Consider the following 26,561-nt stretch of genomic DNA (forward strand, 5'->3'; position numbering starts at 1 on the left):
TAGAGGTGAGGAATTAGAACGTATTTGACAGGCCCTCAAAGAGGTTTTCCCATCCATTTTAGCATAGATACAAATACAGTCAAAGGCCTGTTAAACAAATTTTTCAGCCCTGTTTTTCCCTTTTGAGTCAGCAGTTTTCTGCACTTAAAGGTATTCATCCCCATTGTAATATGAATTCAGTGGCTTTGAATGCTGTTTAAAGGTGGCTGCCATGATTTCAAAAAGTGTTTTTGGAGACAGAAAAACACCATTTTTCTGTCACCAGACTGGCTAGGAACTGTTCTTCCATTTCTTTGTGCCTGTGTACGAGAGCAGTTGCTCATCTATAATTTAACTGACGTTGTTATACATCCACATGGTCTCTAAGCAGTTTATAATGAAGCGTCATCACTCCCTTACATGAAGTTAAAAGTCATGCACAGTTGTGGTCAGTTTTTTTTGTGTTGCCTCTTGTTAAAATGCAGTGTTTCGTACATTTCATACCATATCACCTTGAGTTCTTAAACTCTAAAAACATTAATCTCAGTTATATGGAGGTGTTTTGTCTAGCATGGACTGCAGTAATTTGTACGCAAAAAAGCCTTAAGCAATCTTTAATATGCTGTAAAGGACTAAGATGGTTTGAATGAGCATATTTCTGCTGATGGTGTGTGCAAGATGTAATATGTTCTATTGTATGTGTGCAAATCCTTACTGAAGAATTGTTTATTGTAAAATAAGTGGGTCACATCAACTGACATTGCACACTAGATGATCACAAGCTAACTGACGGAGGGACATGGTTGCAAGATGTAGCAGAAATGTTACTACTTCTAACTGCGGGTGAAATCAGATGTGTTCATTTTCTGTTACATATTGTATTTACAAAAAAAATGATTATCACTGATTCAGATGTTCTACTTGTTTTATGGCTGTTTCATGGGCAAGGGAATAAGTTAATTGTTTCCAGAGGTTAATATATAAATATGTTTCCTTTTTTGTATGATTGTAAAGTCATCTTAATTGTTTAATAGTGTAACAAAGATTAAATACAAAATATCAAATGCAAACCATGAATCAAAGCTGATAGTAATCCTGGTACAGCTGTAATAAAAGTTCAGTGTAGAGGGTTTGTTGGATGGTACAGTAGCTTTCTGCATGCAACTGTGCTGCAGCTGCTGTGTTGGTACTCATTCCCATACTAAAAACGTTTTTAAGACCATTGTATGCTTAGAAATTTCCAAAGGGACAATACATATTTTGAGGAGAATGCTTAACGAGGAAAATAACAACAAATATATTGATATACTGTGTTCTAAAAAAATCTTTTGGACTGTATCTTCCAAACTACCTTTCACTGTAACGTAAGGTAGTATGTAATAACATTTGCTTTGGCACCGGAGCTCAATGCATAAACCTTGCTGTATCTGCTTTTTTTTTTTCAAGGGTTGGAATTGATTCATTCCTATATTTTAACATTTGTGTTGGGAGATGTGATTGTATTTATCATAAAATTGCACTATTCATCCGACATTGTAGTTTGTGCGTATTGATTATCGTCACCCTGTTAAAATAATCGCCTAACTCATTTTTTCAAGTTTTGCAGGAAACACAAAAACTTCACCAAAAGTGTAACATATGACATTAATTGATCATTTCACTCAAAAAGGATGTAACAAAAGATGGCTATTTGAAAAGTAATAACACTTTGAATTATGTGACTTAAGAGAAATAAATGACTTAGGCATTTTTTTGAACATGCCTTTGTGACTTAAGCAAGATATGGTAACACTTTATTTTGAAGGTGTCTACATAAGAGTCACACAAGCCTGTCAGAAACATGACATGACAAGTATCATGAGCATTAATGTTACTTCAAAGTGTCATTAATGTTAATGACACATCCCATGACATGTTTATGACACGCTCCGGTCATTGTAATGTAGACACCTTCAAAATAAAGTGTTAACATATCTTGCTTAAGTCACAAAGGCATGTTCAAAAAAATTGCCTAAGTCACATTTTATTTTGATTTAGGCATAATAAATCCGCTTAAGTCACACACTTGACATAGGCCATTATCTTAAAGGGGTAAAATCACATGATCTGATCAACTGAGGATGTAGGACATGAGGAGATGATATAGGCAAAAAACAACAATTTTGACAAACAATTACTTAGGCGATTGTTTTAACAGGGTGACGTTATACTGTATGTCCGAAGTTCAGGGGAAACCTTAATTGTGTTCAGGCATTGTGTTAGACGGAACCGGGTCCTCGCCTCTCTGCATTTTGAAACCGTCGCGGTGAGAAGACACCTAGCAACAGTAGCCGGGGAGAGAGGAGGAGGTGGGCATGGCACTATTAAAATTACTTTTTTAATCAGCAGGGAACTGCAGTTAACTGTGTTACATGCTTAAAGTTGTGTGTTTTGTTGGAATACAGAAAATGTACTATTACTGCACGTATTAGCGGAAGCTATTGCTAACCGGTGGCTGGAGTGATTAGCTTCTTGCCTTGCTAAGTGGCTAATGACTGCTAGCATGCTTGTCAAACCCAGCTTCCTATACCGGACTCTATAGCCAATGAGCGCCACTCTGACTTTCTTTGCCTCCACAGTTACGAGCAATTATCTATTATGGAGATAACGAGGTCTTTTTGATTTTTGTTTGAATATCTTGAGAATCGTCATGTCTTGCTTTTGGCTTGCCTCATACATGCCTGATCAAGTTGGCCTGTTTGTGCCAACACGAAAATGATTTAATATAGTGTTCATACCAGCACTATATACCACAAATTGGTCACTTGCATTTATTTTAAGTAGATAAGATAGTTGTTTACCGTAAAAACCTAAACCCGAGTTTGCTAGGTTATCGTTTCCTTGGATTAGTCACGTTTGTTATGGCAGAGCATGATGCTACATTCACGCCTTGAGGAAAGTACGTAAATATAAGACACGTTCTTAGCGTACAACAGGGATGGGCAACTGGAGGCCCGGGGGCCGCATACGGCCCGCATCCTCACTTGAAGTGGCCCTCAGTACAACTACATGCATTTCAGCATGAAATCTTAAAAGTGCAGTGTAAAAATGCACTAAATTACTTCTTGCAATTAATGTTGGTCTGCTGTTCTTGCACTGAAAAAATAGAAATCACAGTAAGTGGTTATTTTTTATTTGCTTCAAACCGTTTGTATTCCTATTTATACTGTTATACATGCATTTGAGCATGAAATGTTAAGTTACTGCACTGTAAACATATTTAAAATTGCAGTTTCATCATATCTGGTTAAGTGCACGGTCCTATATGTGGCCCTGTGGTAGTCTCGATTAAAGATTGTGGCCCCCTCTAGCATTTAAGTTGCCCATCCCTGGCGTACAATTTTAAGTAATATCAGCTTCGGTCGGACAGTGATGGGGCCCAGATATCCATTTGGGACAATTCACTTCATGTTCGGCGCCTGTCGCCCTCAGGTCTTTCAGATTTGAGTTTTCCGACAGATCTGTAATGCAACGTGCGCCCTCCCTTGAAACTGAGCATGCGCAGAACATGTTGTAAACAATGAGACTATTCCAGACCGTCTCTAGCTTTGTGTCTATCCAACAGTTTATCTGTGAAAACCTAACAAAGATTTCCCATAGGTCCGCGTATATTAAATAAAAATGTTCCTTGGTAAGTATAGGGACACATTTGTTACTAGTTGTCATCACGTATACTTTGATTTTTATCGGCATCATCACCACGAAGACGTATCAAATGTGTTACAGCGCTACAGCCAGAAAACCCACCTCGAATGACATACTTGGGCGTGACAGCATGCGAATGAACCGACTAATATTGTTGTGATCTCTCCAATTTTCTTTCTATTTGTATTCGCTAATATTCCAGCCCCGAGTTGCGTGCTTTACTCTGTCAGTCTATATTTTCATCTGAGCAGTTTCCCTCATGCTAGCTTTGTCAGGCACTATACCCGGCTGCTAAAGCTGACTTGTTGGTTAGCAAGGTAGCTAGCAGACGCTAGTTCCACAATAGTGTGGCGGCTTCTGATAAGATGTTATTCGTTGTATTAAATGATATGGGTATCTGAAACTTTAGCAGCACCCGTCTAATTGCATTACAGGGAATTTACATTTTTAAAAGACTTAGTAGCTGTTAATCATACACATGAGCTATATAATAGATTTGTGCAGCCTTATCTGGAAGTACTTGACAGTGAAGGGTAGGGGTTGTTAAAACCAGTCTGTATTATATTTTACAATGTTTGGCAGATTGTTGGAGTATATATAGATGGATGACATTTGATGTTAATATGCACACAGAGCAGTTGCAGGCTGTTAGATTGGTTTATGTGCTAATAGTTTTATGAGTAATGGCCACATATTAATATAAAACTAACAAAGTATTTTTTTCAGACATTTTTAATGCACGTATGAATTCATGTTTTTTTTTTCCAGAGTATGTTTGATATTTGTAAGTAATGGGAGCAGAGCCGGTTATTTTTTATTATTTATTTGTACACTTTTTTTAAATTGGCATTCACAAGTGTTGAAGAAATAATTATAAATAAAAAATCTGACTTAGCAACTGTGCTCAACTAAACAACAAAATGAGTATTAATTTTGTATTTAAAAAAACATTAAAATCACTAAAAGCAGACTAAGGCCAAGTATCTTATTTCTCTAGATGTTCCTTATTTAATTTATCAACAACTGTTGGTCATGATTGCTAAAGTGTGGTCTGTTGTAGGGAGCTGAAGCATGGAGGCGGTTCTGAGCAGGCTGAGGGGGCTAAGTGCTGATGAACTGCGTGAGGAGTTTGTCCGAGCAGACCTCAAGTGCGGCCCTATCACAGCCACCACCCGAGCCACCTTTGAGAGGAAGTTAGCCCGAGTCTTGGCTGGGCCGGAGAGCAGTGCCACTGAAACGGACAACAGCTCTTCGGCAAGCGTCTCGAGCAATGCGGCCTCTGTTGCTGATCATGCCAAACCTGTGTCATGTGCCACCTTAGGAGTTGCACCCACCACTGCTGGAACAAGCAGGAACCCCCCTGGGGCTGCCAACGAAGAGTTAGACTTTGGTTATGGTGTGGGTCTCAACCCTCCAGACGAAGACGAGATTTCAGTAAAGACGGCCTCAAGCAGCTGTACGCAAGGCAGTAACTCTCAGTTCAAAACAGAAACCCCTTCAAAGCTGGCACAAGTGTCCCCAACCTTTTATTATGGAGTATGTCCACTGTGGGAGGATGTTTTGGCTAGAAATGGTAAGACAGACTCAGCTTGTTACTTTGTGTGTCCTATAGTATTGCATAATTGAGTTTCTTGCCAGATACCAGAAGCCACGACTAGACTTCATGTGTAAGGCCAACATGATTTTACACAATTAGTATACAATGTATTGATCATCAGTCTAAATTTATAGATCTATTTAAATGATCATCTTTCAATGTCATGCTTGTTTTACAAATGTGTTGATTTAAATAGTGATATGTCTTTTACTCCACTTAAATGTATTATGTGGAATCTAAATGGATTGCAGTCAGGATCCTGTTGTTCGCCCTCATGTATCTCACATCAAATTAAGAATTCAGAGTTTATATTTACAAAACAAAAATTCATCAGTTTGAACTTTAACCTTTTGAAAACCTACCAGCCTAGGTAGGTTTAAGTATAGGGGAAAGGTAAGGATTAGAACAAAAAAAAGTGTATAATAAAAGAACTGTTGGGCTAAAATGCACGTATGAGGCCTCATTTGAAAGGTAACATCTTCAAGTTTTTGCAAAACTGTCGATGTTTTCAAAATGTGGTAAATGTTGTGAAAGATAACCACTTGGTTAGATTTACGCAACATAACTTCTTAAAGTTCAGGAAAAAAAATCATAGTTTGGGTTAAAATAAGTACTTTCATACATAACTATGTGACATTGTTATTGACAGGACAAAAGTGAAGTAGTTGCTTAACTTATAATAAATAACAATGTTGAGTTTTGGTTTCTCAGGGGACGTCAGGGGCAATTGTACTTGTTTAGCATGTGGCGAAAATACAACTGAAACTACATCAATTTAAAAAAAGTTTTTTTGGTATAACCTTACCTACTGGCATTGAATGTATGTCACAAAGTATTGCATTCTGTTTAATTTATATTTTAGGAATTGGTGTTGTAAATAGATTTTTTTTGTGCTTCCATGGACATTGTTTGTGGTTGGTCCAGATTTTTTGTTGACATTAGTGGACTACATTACTAATCTACTGATAGCTAGAGTTGCACACTGTTGGGACTGGAGGTAAGCTGAAGAGAGGAACGACAGCTTGCATAAATCTAACATCCTTTGGATTTTCCAAGCAAAAGCAATTCTTCACATACCACAGGCTTTTTAAAGGCAGGGAAGTCAGCAAAAGTCTCAGTTTTTAAATTCCATTCTATTCAATTCAAACATTGGCAATGCAAAGTAATTTGTACATGACAACTGTTCCTTTTAAGTTTGTTTCTCTTTTCTGAGGGTCTTTTTGCTTTTTTTGGTTGTTCTGTTGGCCTCGTCGTTAAGGTACATACCACATTATATAGTTGTAATCGCAACGTCCTCGGGTTTGTTCCAACTGTGGACCTGTGTTGCATGTACTTGCACTTTCCCCTTGTTTTCTGTCACTTCTAGCTCTCTGCTTTTAAATAAATACCCCAGAAAAAATACTCCACCTGCTATAACTATGGGTGGAAACACACATTGTGAATACATATCCAATTTAAATGAAAATAGTAATTTTAAAAAAAGGTTGATTTTTACTAATTGTATCAATTCTTTAATGTTTCTCATAGTCTTACAAAAAAATCAAGACTCTTGTGAGCTCTACTTTTTTTGGTTTGGTTGTGGCTTTATAATGACTCAAGGCTTAGGTCCACCTCAAAATATTATTTTGCTTCATGTTCGTTTATTCATGATATCTACTTTAACGTTTGTCCAATTTCTGTATTTGTTTTAGAGTATTTGCTGGTGTTGTGGTGTGACATCCACATTCTTTTAAGTGGATGAAAACATTTGTTGTTACAGGCAAAATGGCCTGGTGTTTCAGTGACAGAACTGCCTGAACTCTCTGGAATAGAGTATTGATCTAAATTAATCTTAAGCAACCACAGAAATCAATGCTGGTAATGTTGACTGTCAGGGCAGGCTTTCATAGCAACTGCAAAAGTAGTGGCACGTTGTTGGTGCTAATCAAAATATGACTTTACAGGTTGACTGAACAGAAAGGCAAAATAATATCTTCAATCACCAGTTAGAAAGCCACATTAACAAACTTAATAATTGAAACAAGAAAATCAGGTCATGTAGAAAAACTGAAAATGTCAAAAAAGCTGATTCTTAGTGTTTGTTTTTTATCTGTAGAGAGAGCACATGTATACACCGATAAGAAAGATGCCCTTCAAGCTGTTAAGATGATGAAGGGAGCCCGCTTCAAAGCCTTTCCCAACCGCGAGGACGCTGAGAAGTTTGCGAAGGGGATCTGTGACTATTTCCCCTCTCCCAACAAATCTATACCCTGTGTATCTCCTGTGAAACCGGGCTTGGTCGTTAGTAAAGGTAAGTAGATACGGTGTGTTAGACATCTTCTCTGTAAAAGCGAGCTGAATCATCAATAACATCTGTTATATATTTTATTAGAAGATCAATCAAGATTTCATCACGGTTTTCCACACTGACTCTCAGAAACATTGCTGGGTGTGTGCTAGGAACAGGGACTGGTGTGAGAGAGTGGTGCTCAAGGGACTGTCAGATCAGGAATGGAGAGAGAATTTCAGAATGTCGCTGAGATCATTTGTGAAACTGATCCGATGAAGGATGTCCGAGTGAAATTACACATGCGCAGATGTAAAAGAACAAAAGAAACCTGATAAATGGTATACATGCGCCGTAGAAAACAAGTTGTTTGGTAAAAAGATAGCTGTGTTTATCAGATTTCTCATAATCAAATAATGGCCTTATTCTGATCAACAATATCTGTTAATGCCATTTACATGAGCACTTGAATGATCTGGTAACTCCAGAAATCAGATAATAATATTCCTAATCAGTTTATAAATATAGATACAATTGTGTTTTAGTATTATTGCGTGTGTTGCCCAATTGAGTATTGCTTCCCTGCCATTAGCAAGATCTTTTTTTTTTTTTTTCCGTTTCTCATTTTCTGCACTTCTGTAGGACCAGGCACCCACATGAGTAATCTGCATCATTTTCAGTGATTCTATTTCTTCTTTTTTGCTGCCTTTAATTGAATGTCCCCTTTGAGCTAATCATCCTTATTTTGAAAAATGTCAATATAGTTGTAAGATCTATTTTCATGTTTTTTCAGGTCAATAATATATGACAAACAGAAAAATAAACAGATGCAGGGGGAACACCACCCTGTGGAGTTTTTGACAGCTGTGCCTGTTTTTCACTGTCTTTTGCCTCTTCACACCAGACAACATGGAGGTTGATACCATCAACCGGGAGCGGGCAAACAGTTTCAAGAGCCCGCGCACCCAAGACCTGACGGCCAAACTGAGGAAAGCTGTGGAGAAAGGCGACGAGATGGCCTTCAGTGAGCTGGTCTGGAGCAACCCACGCTATCTCATTGGCTCAGGGGATAATCCCACTATTGTGCAGGTGAGGACATAATTTTCTTGTTAATGTCTTGGTGTCTCAGATTGTCTATTTATTACAACTTCCTGAACAAGTTTCATAAACAATGGAAAACCTGTGGTAAATTCTAATGCAGCATAAGCTTTTGAGTTTGTCGTTGTTGTACTGCTGTGGTTTCTCAAACTCTGTGGAAACTCTTTGCTATTAATAGAGATGCATAGCCATACTTGGGACATTGTTATTTGTTAATACATAAATGTCTTTTCCACATCGCTGCCAACCTTTCAGCTAATGCCCTTGTCGAGCTTGCTTTTGCTAAGATGAAGGCAACGATGACCTGGCATATATGTGTGTAGAACTCTCTGATTCTTGCATATCAGTTTAAAAATATATTCATGATTTTTTTCTTTATTTTTGTAAATTAAAGGTATTAAATCAGTCTTAGAAGTTTGAATGTTAAACCTGCAAATTTGATGCTATTATATTACAAATACTATCTATTGTCATGAAAAATATTAAATACATTTTGTGTGATAAAATCATAACTGCAGCAGGTGCAGTTGAGGTCAGATGCTGCTTTTGTAAAAAAAAAAAAATGAAGCATCCTTTCGTGTTGACAGGAGATTAAAGAGGATTAAGTCCTGATACATACAGTTGTTCCACTGTTTTGTCTGGTTAGGAGGGCTGCCGGTACAACGTAATGCACGTGGCAGCCAAGGAGAACCAGGCAGGAATCGCTCAGCTGATGCTGGACACCTTGGAAAACCCAGAGTTTATGCGCCTCATGTATCCAGACGACCAGGAAGTTATGCTGCAGAAACGTATCCGATACATTGTAGATCTTTACCTCAACACTCCAGATAAGGCTGTAAGCTCTTTTACCTTACAAGATATACCAGATTATGATTCAAAAAGTAAAGTAGTTAATGTGCTGTGTCCATATTGTTTGCGTGTGTGTTTCAGGGCTTTGAAACACCGCTCCACTTTGCCTGTAAGTTTGGATGCCCAGACGTGGTCGATGTCCTCTGCTCGCATCCTGACATAGATAAGAACTGCAAGAACAAGGATGGCCAAAAGCCTTGTGATGTAAGAAGTTTTATTTTTAACCCTTATTTAACTATCTAACATGCATATTGAGTTAGAGAACCTAAGGCTTAGCCTGGGCTGCTGTTGCTTTCTGTCATTACACAAAGTATCCATTAATGTGTACATATGGGAGCTGTCTAGCAGCTACTACTCAGTGAACACTGGTATCCTGGCAGTACTGTAGTTGCTGAGGGAGGTACAGTTATGCTCACTCAGGTTTTGAAGCTGTGACCTTTCAGCTTGCTTTTTAAATCTTTTGGCAACAATCACTCACTGCACATTGAAGGCTAAAATTAGAAGAGCATGAGCAAATTCTTTCCCTAGCTAATCCAGCAACAGTTGTATGTGGTCAGCTGTACATCCCATATATTTCTAATTGTTCTTGTTTTCCTTTCCACAGCTTATTTGTAGCAGAAAAAATAAAACCCAAGAAGTGAAACAGAAGATAAGTGATTATTTGGAGGGTAAGGACACACATTTCTTAAAGCATGACAGGTTTTTGTTCCTCTTCTCCCCTGCTTCCTGGAGGACACAAGCAAACACTACTTAGTGTACAGATTCATCAGTCCAGTCTTTCTGTCTTTTTAGGACAGTTTGATATATTGGCAACAAGTGCACACAGTTAAGGTCCACTGAACCCAGCAGTGGCAATGGCAGTGATTTGTAAGCGTCCTTTATAGATCCATAGCAGAGGTCCATGTATTTTGGGGGGTTACAATTCTGAAGACTAATTCATATTTGGAAGGTATGATCAGGACTGAAGTTGAAGTTCTCAACCTTGGGGTCGAGACCCCAATTCGGGTCGCGAGATGATATCTGGGGGTCGCCAAATCATTTTGGAAGTCTTTTTTTGGTCAATGTGTGTCTTTTGGTCATTTTGTGTCTTTTTAGGTCATTTTGTGTCTTTTTTTTGGTCATATTGTGTCTTTTTTTTAGTCATTTTGTGTCTTTTTTTGGTCATTTTGTTGTTGTTTTTTTGGTCATTTTGTTTCTTTTTTTGATAATTTTGTGGTAAATTTGTGTCTTTTTTTGGTCATTTTGTTTACTTTTTTTGTCATTTTGTTTCTTTTTTGGGTGGTCTTAACTGTGCGTGTGAGATTGTGTTCAGTGAGCGGGGTTCACGGACAACATGCATGTTAAATTGGGGGTCGTGACTCAAAAAGGTTGAGAACTACTGTTCTAGAGTGCTGTGAAGAAATGTCATGTCCATTGGACATGTTATCTAACCTTTAAAATGTCTCACAGATCGCTGCTTTATCCCTTTGCTGAGGGCAACCGACAACACCTCTCAACCAGTTATTGGTGGTCTGTGGTCACCTGAGTCCTCAGAAAGCTTCTCACTGATCGAGCATAGGAGAAGCCCTATGGATCCCATGATGACCGTCACGGCTTTCGCTGGCCCACTGAGTCCTTCTAAAGCAAGTTCTTTTTCTGATCACCTGTCTATGTTTACTCAATGTTTACTAGACACATTTAGTGACCATCGCATATCATTATCTCCTGTAGGCAGATGATTTTCGTCGGTCCTGGAAGACACCACCCAGAGACAGGGCAGAGGTTTTCCACCACATTCTGAAGTCTGATCCTGACCGCGGGGCAGAAAGAGTGGGCAGGTACGTCCAAAACTGCACTCTGCTTATGATGTCTTTATGACTTTCTACATGTATTCTCAGAGATCGTGTGAGACTGCTGAAGGGTGATAATTCTGGGTTACTGCTGTCAACAGTGATACATGAAGACAATCCACTGGAGGCAATACTTTTTGCAGGATAAACATGTCTTGGGGAATTATAGACATGTTGGGCCATGCGCTACACACCTCGAGTTCAAACCTGGTTAATCCTCTGTTAAATGTTTTCTCCACTTTTAGCCAACCTTTAATGTTCTAAAAGGCTTGAACAAAAGAACACCTTTATATTATTGTGCAATATAGTTTAACGGCACCACAAACTGCAGCCTCCAAAATTACCATAAATTTGAATCACCTCTGCAAGCATTTTTTAAAAAGCTGAAGGGTTTATTGTAGGGCTGAGGCATTAGAATGCCCTAGTTTAAATAAGATGTATCTAATAGACTAGGAACTTGAGTGCAGTTCTCTTCACTTCATGGAGTGAAGAGAACTGCAACATAATTAAATATCTGTCTAAATAGATTGTGTTAAAAATGTATGAAGACCTTGGTTTGAGCACATTAGTACTTGGAATGGCTCACAAGTTTGTTGTTAGGATGTCTGTCTGCACTTATATTGAGACTGTTGAACAGTATGCGAAGCATAAACAAATTATTTGATATGAGGTAAATATCAAACCTCTAAAATCTGATTAGTGATCCACTGGCACTGAGACATATATCAGCTTATTACATTGCACAGACGTAATATGGTAGAACTGCATAATCTAACTGATCTAAATTATGCTTTATCTACAGAAACCTGGCTCATGAGATGGGCCACCCATGGGCTGAGTACTGGGACTTTTTGGACAGTTTTGTGGATCTGTCATCTACTGAGGGGCTCCGCAAGCTGGACGAGTACCTCAGCAAGAAGGATTTCAGCCCGCGGACTCATGAAGAGGCTGGAGAGAACGAGACCAGCAACAGGTTCAAAACCCCCTCTCCAGGTACCTTCACCTGCTCTCTATCAGGGTAGCTGCATGTCCTATCATTGCATTGCAGAGTTTTCAGATATAACTTCTTGTATGATGCGATTACAAATTAAATGGACGTGGAAAGAATTTTGCTAAACTGCATAATCTCCTGTCATGAAGAATTATTCTCATTCCTTCTTTATCCTTGGTTGCAGGCAAGCCCAAAAAGTTCTGCAACTCCATCTCTGTTGGTGCCTTCCTGGATGAGGGTGATGACATCAGCCTTGAGGAGATGAAGAACCGGCAGAACGCAGCACTCACCAGCATCACATCCTCTGCTGCATCCAAGGACTGCCTGAAGGGAGCAGTGGGTGGCCGCGAGTTCCACATCCTGCCTATTGCACTGCACCACCGCGGGGCTGACCTGATCGAGACAGCAGCTGAGCAGGACCTGCTGTGCTGCTGCGACGACGGCCTTCTGTCACCTGGCGTCGTCTGCAAAAACGGCGTGTGCTCCTCCTCCAGAGATAGGACTCACAATGGAGACAAGGTGGCTCCTCGCACCTCTCCGTCCTCCTCCTGCTTGCTGTCGCCCATCTCCAACCTCATGGTGGAATTTGAGCGCATGTCACTGCAAGAGCCGCTGGACAGCCCAACCAGCTGCAGGGAGCGAAGGAGCAGTGGCGGGAGCCGTCACAGAGAGGTCCGGGACTCCTACAGCTCCTCCTCAGCCACAGACCTCAGCTCTGGGGTGAACCGCCTGTCTCTCGGTCACAGCAGTCAGGATGGTGAGAGCATGGAGGGGCCAGGCTGGAGAACAGAGGGAGGAGGGACGGAGGAGAGGCGCAGCAGTGGCAGCTCAGAGGAGTATTTTGAAGCAGAGGAGAGTCTGGAGGTGCTGGGCAGGACTAGGGGGTCAGGATCAGGGGGGCGCAACTTCTGTGCCAGGTCCAAGTCATGGGACCATGGGGGGAGGGACCTGAGCAGCTCAGGATCCTCTGGGTCCTCCTATAAGTCGCTAGATAACTCCAATGAGTTCCTACCCAGGACCCCACCGCACATCAGAAGAGGACTTTTCATTGACGGGTGAGTCACTCGTTTCTCTGCAGAGGGCATTGATGTTGTTTTAGATAGGGAAGAAACATATTGCTGCTCAAATAGAAAATGTTCCTCTGTTAAAATCTTTAGACTTGGTATTCTAAATTAGAATAATTTGTTGTTTCCTATCCAATCATTTGGAATAATAGTTTCTAATTCTTGTTCATAAAAGTATACTGCAACACCAGCTGAAACCATACAGAACACACAGAATTTTAGGCTTTGATACAGAACTAGAATGAAAAAATGCTTTTAAAAAGTCATAGACAAAGAAAATAGGATAATTTTGTACTTTTTTTTAATCTAATGTTTAATCTATGCTGACTTGGGTTGAAATCTGATTGTAGATGTCTGTAGTGTTTTTGTTTTTATTATAGCTTCAGTACTTTTTATATTATCAAATGTTTAGTTAACACATTGTTTTGAGTAAAAGTTAAGTTAAACAAGTGATATTGAAGTATTGATACTTTTTACAACCTTAAAAGGGTTTTTAATGATCCAAGTTATGGATTAATGTTGATAATAATAATGCATGATAATAATGTGGTAGGTTCATCTTCTGTCTTTTTATAGGGATTCGCCGTCCAAGTTGGACAGAGAGGTCTTGGCAGCAATAGAGGGCTTAGACATCGATTCCCAGAAGTATCCCAGCATTCAGAAGTGGAAGAGCACAATGAAGTCGTACTCAACATCAGACATGCAGAGGTTAGTAGGCGTAGCTGACATTTTATTGCAATGCTATTATTGGTCTACTGATTTTACTGTGTGTTGTCCGTGCCTAATAACAGAGGTTTTTGTTCACAGTGGGTGATTTAATCAGATTATCAGATTAAAGGCTAAATACTCTAATAAATATTTATTGTGTGGGGAAACAATTGGGTTTCAGAGTTAATTTCAGAAAAATTCATGGCCCCTGTTGTTGGACCATATCATTGACTACATTTACATGTGTACAGTCTTCAACATAAAAAAATGTGGTTGTTCATGTTGTTCTACACCACATTGAAATGAGTAATTGGCTGAAGATGTTGCCTGACCAATATTTTATTTTATTTTAATTTGATACAATTGTAGATATCGATCTAATTGACAGAAATGATGGTCACATGTTTTTACAAAAAAAAAGAGTAGGTTTGTTTGTACCAGATATCTGGTACAGAAAGGGCTTTTCAGTTCATGCAGATAAAATATTTTGCAATTACAGTCAAAAGACATTTTTTGGGATTAGTAGAGTAGTAGTAGAAGTGCCAGGGGGTCAATAGTTTATTCCAGAGAATAAATGTGATCTGTAGCACCTTAAGGTGCTGATGATGGCATCAAAACATGTGTAGTTTTTCAGTGTGTGGGCGTGTTTCCTAATAAGGGAAAAGCCAGAAATTTCAGCGCCAGGTGCAGTAATTGTTCAGATGCTGGTGTTGATTTACAATCCTGTCAACTCTATGCAGCAAGGTTGTGTAATTTTGTGCCATGGGGAGGTAGAAGTGCACATCACACAGGAGAGGATTTGTACACTTTACAAGTCAGTAAAAACAACAAAAAACAACAACTACATTACAAGTAAAAGTATGCACACATACACAGGTAATAATGTTAATATGACATGTCATACACTGAATCCCATCGGAGGGTGGCTTTCAGCTATCTAAAAACATTAAATGTCAAATTACTATTTTAGCACTCTATGCCCACCAGAGGACATGTGAGCTGTTAGGAAGTTATTGTTAGCTATGTTTTAGCAAGCTAAAGCGCTTGCAAACATAATACTGCATACCTTTCTGAATAATCCACACTCTGCTACATATGATCAACATGCTTTAGCCTAACTTACAGAAATACAGATATGTGACTTGGTGACAAAATGTTTGCTGCACATGTTGCCTTTGACACACTCGATGTCAGGATCCCACATTCTTGACATTCTCACAGCTTATGTTTAATGTCCGGAAACGTCTGTATTCACTTTGTTCCACTTAAAAGCTTTTTTTTTTGTGGTTCAGCAGCTTATAAAAACGTACCTAGTTGTCCCGCTACAGGAACATTAAGGCATTTATTCTTTTGATTGCTAGCAGACAGAATTGACGAGGAGGCTCCTTCATTCAATACAAAGTCAATGTAGAGCAATTAATTGTTTTCCCCTCCGGTGGGGGCGGGGCTTAAATGTGCTCTGTCTCTATTAGGAGGAATGATTAAGTAAGGGGCACCAAAGGAAAGTAAAGGGCTTGATACAGTATATGGGAAATGAGGCTGGGGATATCTCGGAGAATCAGTCCATTTAAATCCTTATAGGTAAGAAGGAGGATTTTGAAATATGCTCTTTTGTGAACTGGTAAACAATGCAGAGTTACTGGTGTCATATGACCCAACGTCTTGTGAGGACTCTGGCAGCCCCAGTTGGAGACCTTTTTTGCTGTCTCTGGTAGGCCAGAGAAAACTGCATTACAGGAGTTAATTCTAGGGGTTAGGAAGGCATGTACAAGGATTTTAGTGCCTGATTTTTATAAAATTAGGTGCATTTGGGCTATTTAACTGAGGTGGAAGAAGGAAGTTTGTCTTATGTCCTTGATGTGTGGCTCAAAGAAGAGAGGAATTAAATACTGTTCCTATATTTTTAACTGTGGTGGTCTGAGAAATTTCTACAGTCATCAAGGGTAATAGAAATGACATTAGTAGCAAATGAACAATATTGTAAAAGCAACCTCTGACTGGTGTTGATGTGTGTCATCTAGCTGGCCCAGCCCTGCGGTGGTAAAACCACAACTCAGGATTCGGCATCAGACTCCCGGGTCCCCAGTCAGCGGCCTGATGTCTCCCACCGGTCGCTTCAGTCCTGCCCGGCACGCCGCCTCACCAGACTTCAGCCCCAGCCGTTACAGCCCTGCCAATGCTAGCTACATCCAGCGCATCCGCCTCAAGCACTTGAACGAGCCACCGATCTAACTGCCCTCTCCTCCCCCGCCTCCAACCACTACGGCCATACCCTCTCTAAGCCCTTACCCCGTCCTCCTCTTCCCACAACAAACCCAGCTGCACCAAGGTGGCTACACCAGAGCTCAGAAACCACATACCTAACAGAAATATGCACAAGTGTCTGGAAGATTTGTATTAATGATGTATGGTACTACTCCTATGTAATACAGGAATTCTCATCACGTTGGGTTGTGATGTACACTCAAGACTTTAAAAAGGAAAAAAAGAAACCTTGATAATTTATGTACTGTATGGGTGTGGCCCATGTTGAATTGACGGTAATGTTATTTGTGGCAAGTGTGAAGCACCTGTATCATAGCCTGAGTCAACTTTTTTGGATATCGTGAATACAAGTCGCACTCCCCGAAGTTAGTTCATCACTAAAACCTAAGTGTGGAATCCTCAACAGGATTCTGTCACCGAGGATGTTCTTAAAAAAAAAAAAAGTAAAATGTCAATATTTTAAAAGTTATTTTTTGTATGTTGGTCAGTAGCACAAAAAAATTTAATGTTTTTATTAATGGTGTTAAAACCGACTGCCATTTCCTATGTTTTCCTCAGTTCAGGAATTGCCTTAATTTTCTGAAGTGATGGACCAGCTCTCTGTCAGTTTGGACACACTCTCTAGCTCATACATGAAATATCTGGAAATGGCGACCTCACTGGCTGCGTCGGTCACAGATGATTACGGCAAACATGGAAAAAACTGATTAGAGTGAGATCTTCCATGTTTTTATTTTGTTCTTCAATAAATGCATACATTTTCCATCTTTTCTTGGTGGTACCTGGACATGTCTTGACTTTTCCTTTCTGCCACTACCGGCGGCCTTCGACTGTGCAATTTTAAGTTTTTCTCTGAAATATCTTTCATTCACAAGCATCTCCCACAGTGTGAGTATGATTGACATAACACACCCATCAGTGTAATTTTGGAATTTGTCTTGTCTGGGCTAAAACTTAAAACGCCCAGTCTGAGACCATCTTTAACTGTATGAGGCTATTTTTAACCACTAGGGGACAGAAAGACTCCAAAACTAACTCAGCAGCAACAGAATCCTGATGTATTTAGCATATTATGGACATGTTAACGAAAAACTGCCTTACGCTTTCAAAGTACCCAACTGATTAGCTGAGAGCTGCATAGAGTTGGATGTTGATTCCCAGTGGGATTGGCAGTATTAGCAACCCTTTTCATATTACAAAAAGTAGTTTGATTCAGTGTTAATTTAAAAACTTGCGCTTAATAGAGCTTTAATGCCCAGTAATGGGTCAGGAACCTCTTATGCTGTGTTCACACCAAGCGCAAAGCAAGTTTTCGCGTCGATTGACTCATGCATGTACCGGAGAGGAGGAGAACTCGGGCTAATGCTAATACTAACTGGGCTAATAGTCCGGTACAACCAATAGCTGAAATCAATTAACATATTTTCAGAATTTACCAGGTAGTCCAACTTCAACATTTTTCTCAAAGAATTTTTTCCAGTCTTTGTACAAATATGAAGTAGTATTGTAGAGTTTTGGGTGCCCACAAGTACAATATTTCCTCCGTTTCTGATTCAAGTCAGGAGAATCTCAACACTGTTTGCCTTTTGCAGCAGTGTCATGCAAAGTTCTTGCATGGGTTGAACATTTACAAGTTTGTGTGATTATGTGTCATTCACGTCACCCGACGCAAATTTACGTTTGCATTAACTTTGTATGTAATTCACCAATTGAAAAATGTGTTTGGTGTGAACACACCATTAGGCGGTTCAAATTGGCTTACAGTAAACTCATGGACACATGGCAGGTTAAGTCTAATGGTGGAATGTGAATGTACAAAAACCTGCTGTATCCAAATTATTTGTAACTTAGGGATTAATTCACTGCTGTACGAGGGCTTATCAGCTATGTCTAGGACAAAAAAGCCAATCATTTTAAATATTCAGATTGCCACTGTTAGGTTGAGAGAAACAAGTGTTCTGAATGTACATTTTTTGTGAACTAAACCTTTATCCGGGAGCACAAACTACTTCACTGAGAAGATTGTATCGTCATCCTTGTGCTCTCAGCTGACAACAGATCTAATTCTGGTCTCTGAATGTTTATGAATGTGGGACTTTGCAAAAATGCACCTAAAAAACTTAAAACATGCTTCTTGTGCTTTTAGCATTCTGTGCTTTATTAAAAATTAACTTTCATGGTGAATTCTCTTTCTGTATGTCTAGACCTCATTTGCTTTCAACTAATCAATAAAACATCACTCCTACTTTACTGCCAATGCGTCTGTGCTTTTTAAAAATTGTATTTTAAGAAAAATGTGACAATTATGCATTCATCATCTTTATTTACTACAGCTGTACCATACGACACAATAATCCTCACACGTCAGCATACTGTAATGACAGATTTACAGCTAAGAGCATTTACAACATCTATACAAATACAACTTTTTTTGGTTTAAAAATCAGTCACTTGTGTAAAAATCCTCAGTTACATTCAGGAGCAGCTGCTGATCACTTCTGCTGGCGTTCTATGGCACGGAAGTAATCACAACCACAGAGTCTCTCGTTACATGATGGTAGTTCAACTATAAAATAAAATAACATCAAAAGTAATTTTCAAGACACTTAAGGAGAAATCTGAGCTTCGACCCTGCTGCAACCAACTGACTGTCCCAGAAACCTGCTGCGTCTGGGTTGTCAGGTTCTTGTTAGTTTGTCTGGGGGCATGAATCCTGCGTCTCCCAGAGTTCTGAGGGCCACCCTGCCGCTAGGTCGGATGGTGAGCCATGTGATGCTGCCATTGTTCAAACCCATACGTAACCAGCCCTCTGGAGGAAACTGCAGAGCCCTGAGAGAACACAAAGAAGATATAAGCATCCGAGCACTGGAACTACCGTATTTTTACATGGCACTTCTTGAATTATTTGTGTGAACTTGTCCTATTGAGTATTTATTTTGAGGATATTACTGTTAACTAAATATACATATTGTCCTTCTTAACCAGATGCACAGTCACCAAGAAATGCACGAGGCTGTAAGGTAGATTAGTTTAATTAAAAAGGAATTTTCAGTGAAGCACACACTCAATAAAAGAAATCTTATTTTTTTTAAAAACCTACAGCATACTTTACCATTTGTGCCTCACTTTAAAAAGTTACACTGATCGTCCAAAAATGGAGGACAAATTTTTTTCAAAATGTTTATATTTTAAACTTCAGTCCAGATCATAACAACCATATATATATAAGTTTATGTAATGGCAGAGGAAATGTTTTTTGTTTTGTCCTTAATGATTAGCAGCAGCATTGCATCACTGAAGTGCTCAATAATACAGCAGCAGTAACTGTAGTGGGAACTGGGAAAATAGCATATATTTTCCCCACAAAGCTAACATGAAAAAATGGCTTAAACTGGTGTAAAATAGTAAAAATAAAAAATAATATTTTGAAGCCAGGGCTCTAGAGTAAAAACCTGATATAACATGTTTTTTATGCTGCAATGGTCATGGGATCAAAGTTTTTTGGTTTTAGTGGGTTTCAATGAGCATTGTCCAACATTTGGGACTTGTTATAGGAGCTGTGGTTAAACTTCCGAAAATCAAGAGAAAAGAAACTCACCCCCTTGCCAAAAATTGTGCCATAGGCATTAAAACAGCAAAACTACTCAATTAAAATTTCCCTAGTGAGGCACAAGGGTTAAACACAATGGTTAGCAGAGCATCAGCTGAGTCGCGACCACCAAGTCCGCTGGCAGCACAAACCTGCAGACAAAATAGCGGATGACATTGGCATGACACACGATGATCTCATAGCTGTCCTCCTTCTGCTTGGGGTCAGCCCGGTGGATGTAGCGGCGGAAGGCTGCCTCAATGCGAGCTCCGTCTTCATGGTACTGCTGGAGGACGGTAGAGAGGTTGAAAGCCACCTTTGTCAAGTCAAAGGGTTCTGTGTGAACCCCTCAGTCAGAACAGAGTCAATACATGAAGCTGCTGTGCATTGTAGGGAATGCTTGAAGAGTTTCCTTCCAAAATGGGGCCAACTACATAGAAAACATTGCTTCTACTAAAGACTAAATCAGCACTGAATCCCTGAGGGCTGAGATCTGCTGCTGCACTGCTCTCAGTAGGAAATATTGAGTAACACATTAGTAATCCATGTAAGTCCAGCATTTACAGTAAAGCCTTACTGAATACGATGTTTGCATGAAAAAAAAACCCAACATCCACCTTGTATAGCTAAATATCACTTGGGTAAGCTTTTGCAAACCTTTTAAGTCCTCATTAATAGAACACCATTTACCAACTGGTTGTTGAGCAACTAAAATTGGAGCCATGCCCATTAATTGACGACACTATATTAGAAAGATTGATCCCCAGCTGCTACACTCCTTTAAACATTGGCATTTTAGAAAGTAACTCTTCCTTTGACCCATTCCTGTGGCAATGCACTGATGTATTGTTGGATTTTATTCCAGATGTAAGCTGAAACAAGCACTTGACAGGACACCTGCACAAAAATGAAGGAAGCAGAAAACTACCCAAAGAAGAATATGCAAATAGAGAAAAGCAGGCCTACAGCCCACTCTAGGGGTAGAGAGGGTGTAGCTTCTCTCACCACAGCGTCAGGCTTCCAGTGGGTGACAGGTGGAACTGGCTCGATAGGTGCACCCTCTCTCAGCAAGTCACAGCTCACCAGCTCCACTCCTAGACCCGTACGACAATCAGGGCAAGGAAAAACTTTAATATACATCAGAGATGTTATGTGTTCCTGCACCAGCTTTAATTTGGGCTGGACAGAATCTAGGCTTAACAGGAAATTTAACAGGATACATCAATGATAAACAGAACATGAAAAGCTAATGTATCTCAACAGCGTTATGTTTTCAACAAACAACTTTAGCACATGCCAAGCAGAAATATATTAAAGTATGAAGATGTATCATTGGGATTAGCGTTAGGATAATATTGCCATTAGATGTATGGATAATGGGGCCATATATACTGTATAATGGCCAAAATAATGCATAGATAGTTATTAATTACATAATTATATAATTTGTCCATATTTGGTGTTATTTTAACACCAATATATAAATTCATCCATATAAACTCACAAGCCAAAATCAGAACAAAGAAACAAGGCAAAGTATATGGGCCTGGGGGTATTTATGAGACGGCCACTTAAGCTCAAGAAGACTCAAGTAGAAACTGACCGTTATATCGGGTGACCGATTTCATTGGCTGATTTTATTAAGATATATCAGTATCTATAGTTATTGGCGCATAATCCATATGAAAAGGTTTTTAAGCTAGTTAGTTAAGCAATTTTTTTATAACAAAATAAATGTAATAAAGCTTATATGGGCAGTGTTCAACCATATGTACTTTAGGAGCAGCTTTTTTGAGAGGTTTAGCACGAACAAGCTGCATTTTAGCTGTGTGTCTTTGTCTGTCTGCCATACTTGAATGTAGCGGAAATTAACTTTTTGGGACAGTAGCAAAAGCTACATGACACACCACATGAACCAAGCAGACACACAGCTGACAACGTTCCAGCTAAACTAACAGTGTAGAGAGGCTGTTCAGTCACAAGTGAAAAGTTCCATGTCTCTTCACTCCTGGCATTAAAATGTGTCTTCACATGCATCTTGAGTGACCATTTGTATTTGGATCTCACTTCCACGCTCCATATGCAAATAAACGCGTATTAAACACATGACCAATTGAGAGGTTGTTGCAACATACAGGATATTCATATATTTAGAGAGTGAGCTGGAACTCGGGTGCCTGCTTGTCTGTTAATCTGTTAATTGTTAATCAGTTAACAAGGGTCGTCGACCTGTCAGAAATTAGCATCCCTTGTTTACTACAATGTATAATCATGTTAAATGTTCTTTAGCTATTCGTTGTTGTTAATTTAAGTAAGCAGTCTTATGAGTAGCTTTTCATAGTGATATTGGTGCACCATCAAAAATTCACTTTATCAGATGCCACAGGTGAAATTTTTCCCACCAAAATTGGCATCGGCCTAAAAAAAAAAGAAAAAGCCACATCGGTCAGGCTTCACTGTTGTTCTTGTAAAATGTAGGTTATGAAATCTCTTCAATAAACTTTTCAAAACTCTTATCAAATTTACTTTCCAACCTTTGGAAAAAAAATAGTGCCACTCTTAAAGGCAGTATGGCATCTGTCCACTACCTGCGAGGTGTTTGCTGATAATATTTGCCGTCTCTGTGGCCCTGGCCATGCTGGAGTGGATCAGAACATCATACTTGAGTCCCAAAGCTGCCAACCGCTTGCCTGTGAGCTCAGCCTGCTCACGACCTAGAAGTGGAGACACAACGATAATTTTAACAAATGGCTGCTCTGTCACACACAGCGAGGGAAAAGGACAAGGGGGTAAGCAAACAGAGACTGTTCTGTTGTCAGGGTGGTACAGTACATGCATGGTGTTATGCTATCAGACACAACAGCACTAAGCTGTTCCAAGCATCAATGTGTACTTTTGACAGTCTGTTTGACTGAAATTCAAATCTCTGCAGGCTGCTGCCTGGTCAACTTTCAAAGTGATTTTAGTGAAAATAAGGACCTAATGGAGTGAGGATCCTCTCCTTGTCGGTGATCCCACTCAGGTTGTACTGGGAGTGTCTGATGAGAAGAATGTTGCGTGTAGCTTTAGGTTTGCCGTTGTCCTGCTCGGAGCTGGGGTCTTCAGTTACATTTTCTTTCTTCTTGCCATTGGTCAGTGCAGATGGATCTCTCCTAAACAGAGGTAAGACGAGGTGATCTTGAGATTATCACTGGCTTTGTCCCATATGGTTAACTTGAGGGATGAAAAACTGGGTTAACACAGCTATGATTTAAGATGATGATTAGAAGCATATTCTACTGTGAGAACTCCAAAAGCGCAACTCAATATTGAAAAAATGCTATTTTTTAAACTGACTGGGCCTGTGGTCCACCCTTAGGTCCGGCATGAATCCAAAATACCAAATAAATTTATCAGAAATCAAATCTTTAGTTAACAATGTACTTTCACAAAATCATTCCACATTTCATGGTGGTGACTTGTCCGTTACAAAATTGATAATTACTTGACAGAGGTTTGGTGTGGCTTACAATCAATAGCTGGTAAGTTGGAGAAAATGGAGGGAATACAACGCTCCTGACTACGTTTAAATAACATCACCCTGTTAAAATAATCGCCTTACTAATTGTTTCAAGTTTTGCAGGAAACACAAAAAACTTAACCAAAAGTGTAAGATATAGTAGTAATAATAATAAGTAGTAATAACACTGTGTGTATATTATGTAACTTAAGAGAAGTAATTTACTTAGGCAATTTTTTGAACATGCCTTTGTGACTTAAGCAAGATATGGTAACACTTTATTTTGAAGGTGTCTACATAAGAGTCACACAAGCCTGTCAGAAACATGACATGACAAGTATCACGAGCATTAATGTCACTTCAAAGTGTCATTAATGTTCATGACACATCCCATGTCATGTTTATGACACGCTCGTGTCACTCAGAGTGACATGAGCGTGTCATAAACATGACATGGTGGGCACATTTTATTTTGACTTAGGCATAATAAATCCGCTTAAGTCACACACTTGACATAGGCCATTAAAATCACATGATCTGATCAACTGAGGATGTAGGCGATTTTACCATAGGTGGCCGGCGTCATGAGGAGGTGATTTAGGCAAAAAACAACGACAATTTTGACAAAAAAATACTTAGGCGATTATTTTAACAGTGTGACGATAATGAAACAGCACGTGTAGAGGCTCGTACTTATCCCAGTTGAAGTCCCAGGCTTGTCCAGTCGGGGCTGGTGTGTGGTTGGCAGGTGTCCACGCCGGCTGCGCAGCTTGAACAACGTTGAATCTCGACCACCGGCTGGTCGCCTCTCGACTCGGCTCACCGAAGTATCCGCGGGACTCAGCAACGCCAGCCGCGAACACCAGGGCGGCAGAGCCTCCGGCAAGCCCACAAATAAGTTTCACTGTTTTCCTGTACGACATCCTCCGAGCCGCCGAAGACACAAACTATTGCTAGCTAATTAGCCGTGCTTAACTGGTTTACCCTTACCGAGGTGTAACACTGTCTCTCCTTACAAATGTATGGCTTCCTTTAACTTAATGGCGTTTGGCTGCTACTTCCAACTCCAACAAGGGAAACTAAACACGCTTTCTGCGCCACAATATGTCCCGGGCGGCGGCCCTTAGCTGGGAACTAAAAATACAGTCGGCACTAGAGACAGCAAGCTAATCTGAGCGGTTTCCTAGTACAAACATTACGCTGGCCTTCTTCTTCTTCTTCTTCGTGGTTAAACGACAGCAAGCATCCATAATAGCGTCACATTACTGCCATCTTCTGGAAATAGTTAACTCCTACAGCAGGGATGGGCAACTAGAGTCCCGGGGGCCGCATACGGCCCGCACCGTCACTTGAAGTGGCCCTCAGTAAAACCCCATGCATTTGAGCATGAAAGTGTAAAATGCAGTGTAAAAATGCACAAAATTACTTCTTACAATTAATGTTGGTATGCTGTTTTTGCACTGAAAAAAAAAAGAAATCACAGTAAGTGGTTATTTTTTATTTGCTTCAAACCTTTTGTATTCCTATTTATACTGTTATACATGCATTTGAGCATGAAATATGTTAAGTTACTGCACATATTTAAAATTGCAGTTTCATCATATCTGGTTAAGTGTACGGTCCTATATGTGGCCCTGTGGTAGTGTCCATGGAAAATTGTGGCCCCCTCCAGCATTTAAGTTGCCCATCCCTGTCCTACCGGTAGTGTCAGATTTTTCAAACCAGTCCTGTTCTGAACTTGCACTTTGCAGTTATATCCTGTTTCTCCAGATAACACATTAGTCACCTATTTAGCCTATCATCACCTGTTAAGTCTGATCATTTCAGAGACTTTATGGTAGATTGCCAAGAAAAAACAAAAATTCTGAATACTACCTTGTCCCATTTTACCTGGATGCATCAAGTAGTGACTCAAAACCCTTTCCTATACAACGTTAAGTGCATTGTGAAAATAATTTTGATTATAGGTCAAACAGTTCATAAGATGCAACATCCTACAACAATTGCTGTTGTAATATTTTATTGTTTTAGCAGCCATTGCCAAGTTTTTTGAACCAGTGATTTAAAAAAAAAAAAAATCACATTTTACCTGATGTCCCAAATAATCTGACTTTGCCGTACAGTCCAAATAAATGTATTAAATCCCTCTGCCTTTTAGTGTTTTAACTTTATCATCCTTTCCTGATGCAGTCATTTCAGCTTTATCGGGTTCCCTTTTTAACTCTCCCAAAGTGAACCAGTTCTTGTTTTGCTAGTTTTCCCTCCTCAGACATATTATTAGAATTGTGTATCTTGATTAACCACTGACTCAGATTCTTCCTTAGCCTATTAATTACTGTCATTTGTTTTCCATTTGTTAGCACCCAATACCTCCACTGGCCTCTGTCCCCACTCATCTTTAATCATTTTTAAACAGTTTTTCCTATGTTATTGTCCTCGTGACTACTGCCTGAGCTTTTTTCCCTGTATTATATGTTGAATATAATGACCTCTTGCATTAGTTTAAATACCTTATTTCTGTTTCACACAGCTTCCTTACATGTATCGTCCATCCATGATCCTGTCTTCCTCTTTATATTGCCTCTTATAGGTGACTCTCAGTGCAGCTGCTCTAATACATTCTCTTATTTAGATTATCAAGGACCTTTACATGGCTCTATTGCCACTGATCTAATTCAGATTTTTTTTTAAAAACACCCATTTTCCACTCTGTATACTCATGCAGCAAAGTTAATTTAACATAAATTGGATAATAGTCCATATTCCTTCTCAGTAAAGCTGCTTTCTAGTCACATACTGGAGCAATCCTTCATTTAAGCACACTAAATTCCTCTCATCTAACAAACCTATGACTTTCCACTGCTTCTCATTTCCCCACAATGTCCGACCACACAATGCTTGGTCTACTTTGTCCTTCTTTTTCGGTTTATTCAAATGTACTCTCTTATAAGGGTTTGAATAATTCACAACTCCAAACTCCTTATGTTTTTCTATACCAAGTACTGTATAGGGAGTCCCTTGTCTAAGAAAACTGACCTCTCACCACATCTCTAAACATTTCTATGTTTACTTCTTCAGCATCTGTCTGCTCCTGCCAACTAAAAAACTCATAGAATTGGTAGCCCATCATGTTCTCTAAGATT

At 39.5% G+C, this 26,561-nt stretch overlaps 3 protein-coding genes across 7 annotated transcripts in view; 2 read left to right on the forward strand and 1 right to left on the reverse strand.

Moving 5' to 3' along the window:
* The window catches only part of golga3 (golgin A3), an 18,056-nt gene extending 16,546 nt beyond the window's left edge, over positions 1 to 1,510 (forward strand). The window contains exon 25 of the mRNA XM_059337522.1: positions 1 to 1,510. This exon is cut by the window's left edge and continues 425 nt beyond it. The gene's annotated coding sequence lies outside the window, so the exon portion shown is untranslated.
* Positions 1,511 to 2,281: 771 nt separating this feature from the next.
* Positions 2,282 to 18,580, forward strand: ankle2 (ankyrin repeat and LEM domain containing 2). Of its 2 annotated transcripts, none has more exons than XM_059336635.1 (13): positions 2,282 to 2,327; positions 4,724 to 5,236; positions 7,356 to 7,550; positions 8,431 to 8,615; positions 9,271 to 9,459; positions 9,555 to 9,677; positions 10,078 to 10,141; positions 10,923 to 11,099; positions 11,188 to 11,290; positions 12,105 to 12,295; positions 12,478 to 13,348; positions 13,934 to 14,065; positions 16,087 to 18,580. In XM_059336635.1, exons 2-13 carry the CDS (start codon positions 4,735 to 4,737, stop codon positions 16,295 to 16,297), a joined length of 2,943 nt encoding a protein of 980 aa, XP_059192618.1. In that variant the 5' UTR covers positions 2,282 to 2,327; positions 4,724 to 4,734; the 3' UTR covers positions 16,298 to 18,580. The 2 variants fall into 2 exon arrangements, with proteins under 2 accessions (XP_059192618.1, XP_059192617.1); XM_059336634.1 differs by lacking the exon at positions 2,282 to 2,327 and adding an exon at positions 3,510 to 3,649.
* Positions 18,581 to 18,633: 53 nt separating this feature from the next.
* Positions 18,634 to 24,638, reverse strand: pgam5 (PGAM family member 5, serine/threonine protein phosphatase, mitochondrial). 4 transcript variants are annotated; one of them, XM_059336640.1, is made up of 6 exons: positions 24,112 to 24,638; positions 22,899 to 23,071; positions 22,508 to 22,633; positions 20,925 to 21,013; positions 20,072 to 20,202; positions 18,634 to 19,159 (listed from the first exon to the last, which is right to left on the reverse strand). In XM_059336640.1, the coding sequence occupies exons 1-6, from the start codon at positions 24,339 to 24,341 to the stop codon at positions 19,009 to 19,011; spliced, it is 900 nt and encodes a 299-aa protein (XP_059192623.1). In that variant the 5' UTR covers positions 24,342 to 24,638; the 3' UTR covers positions 18,634 to 19,008. The 4 variants fall into 4 exon arrangements, with proteins under 4 accessions (XP_059192623.1, XP_059192622.1, XP_059192619.1 ...); XM_059336639.1 differs by having other exon boundaries at positions 20,072 to 20,205; XM_059336636.1 differs by having other exon boundaries at positions 20,072 to 20,205; positions 20,925 to 21,017; positions 22,506 to 22,633.
* Between the last annotated feature and the right edge of the window lie 1,923 nt (positions 24,639 to 26,561).

Source organism: Centropristis striata, chromosome 7 (assembly GCF_030273125.1).
Source record: "Centropristis striata isolate RG_2023a ecotype Rhode Island chromosome 7, C.striata_1.0, whole genome shotgun sequence".
Classification (NCBI taxonomy): domain Eukaryota; kingdom Metazoa; phylum Chordata; class Actinopteri; order Perciformes; family Serranidae; genus Centropristis; species Centropristis striata.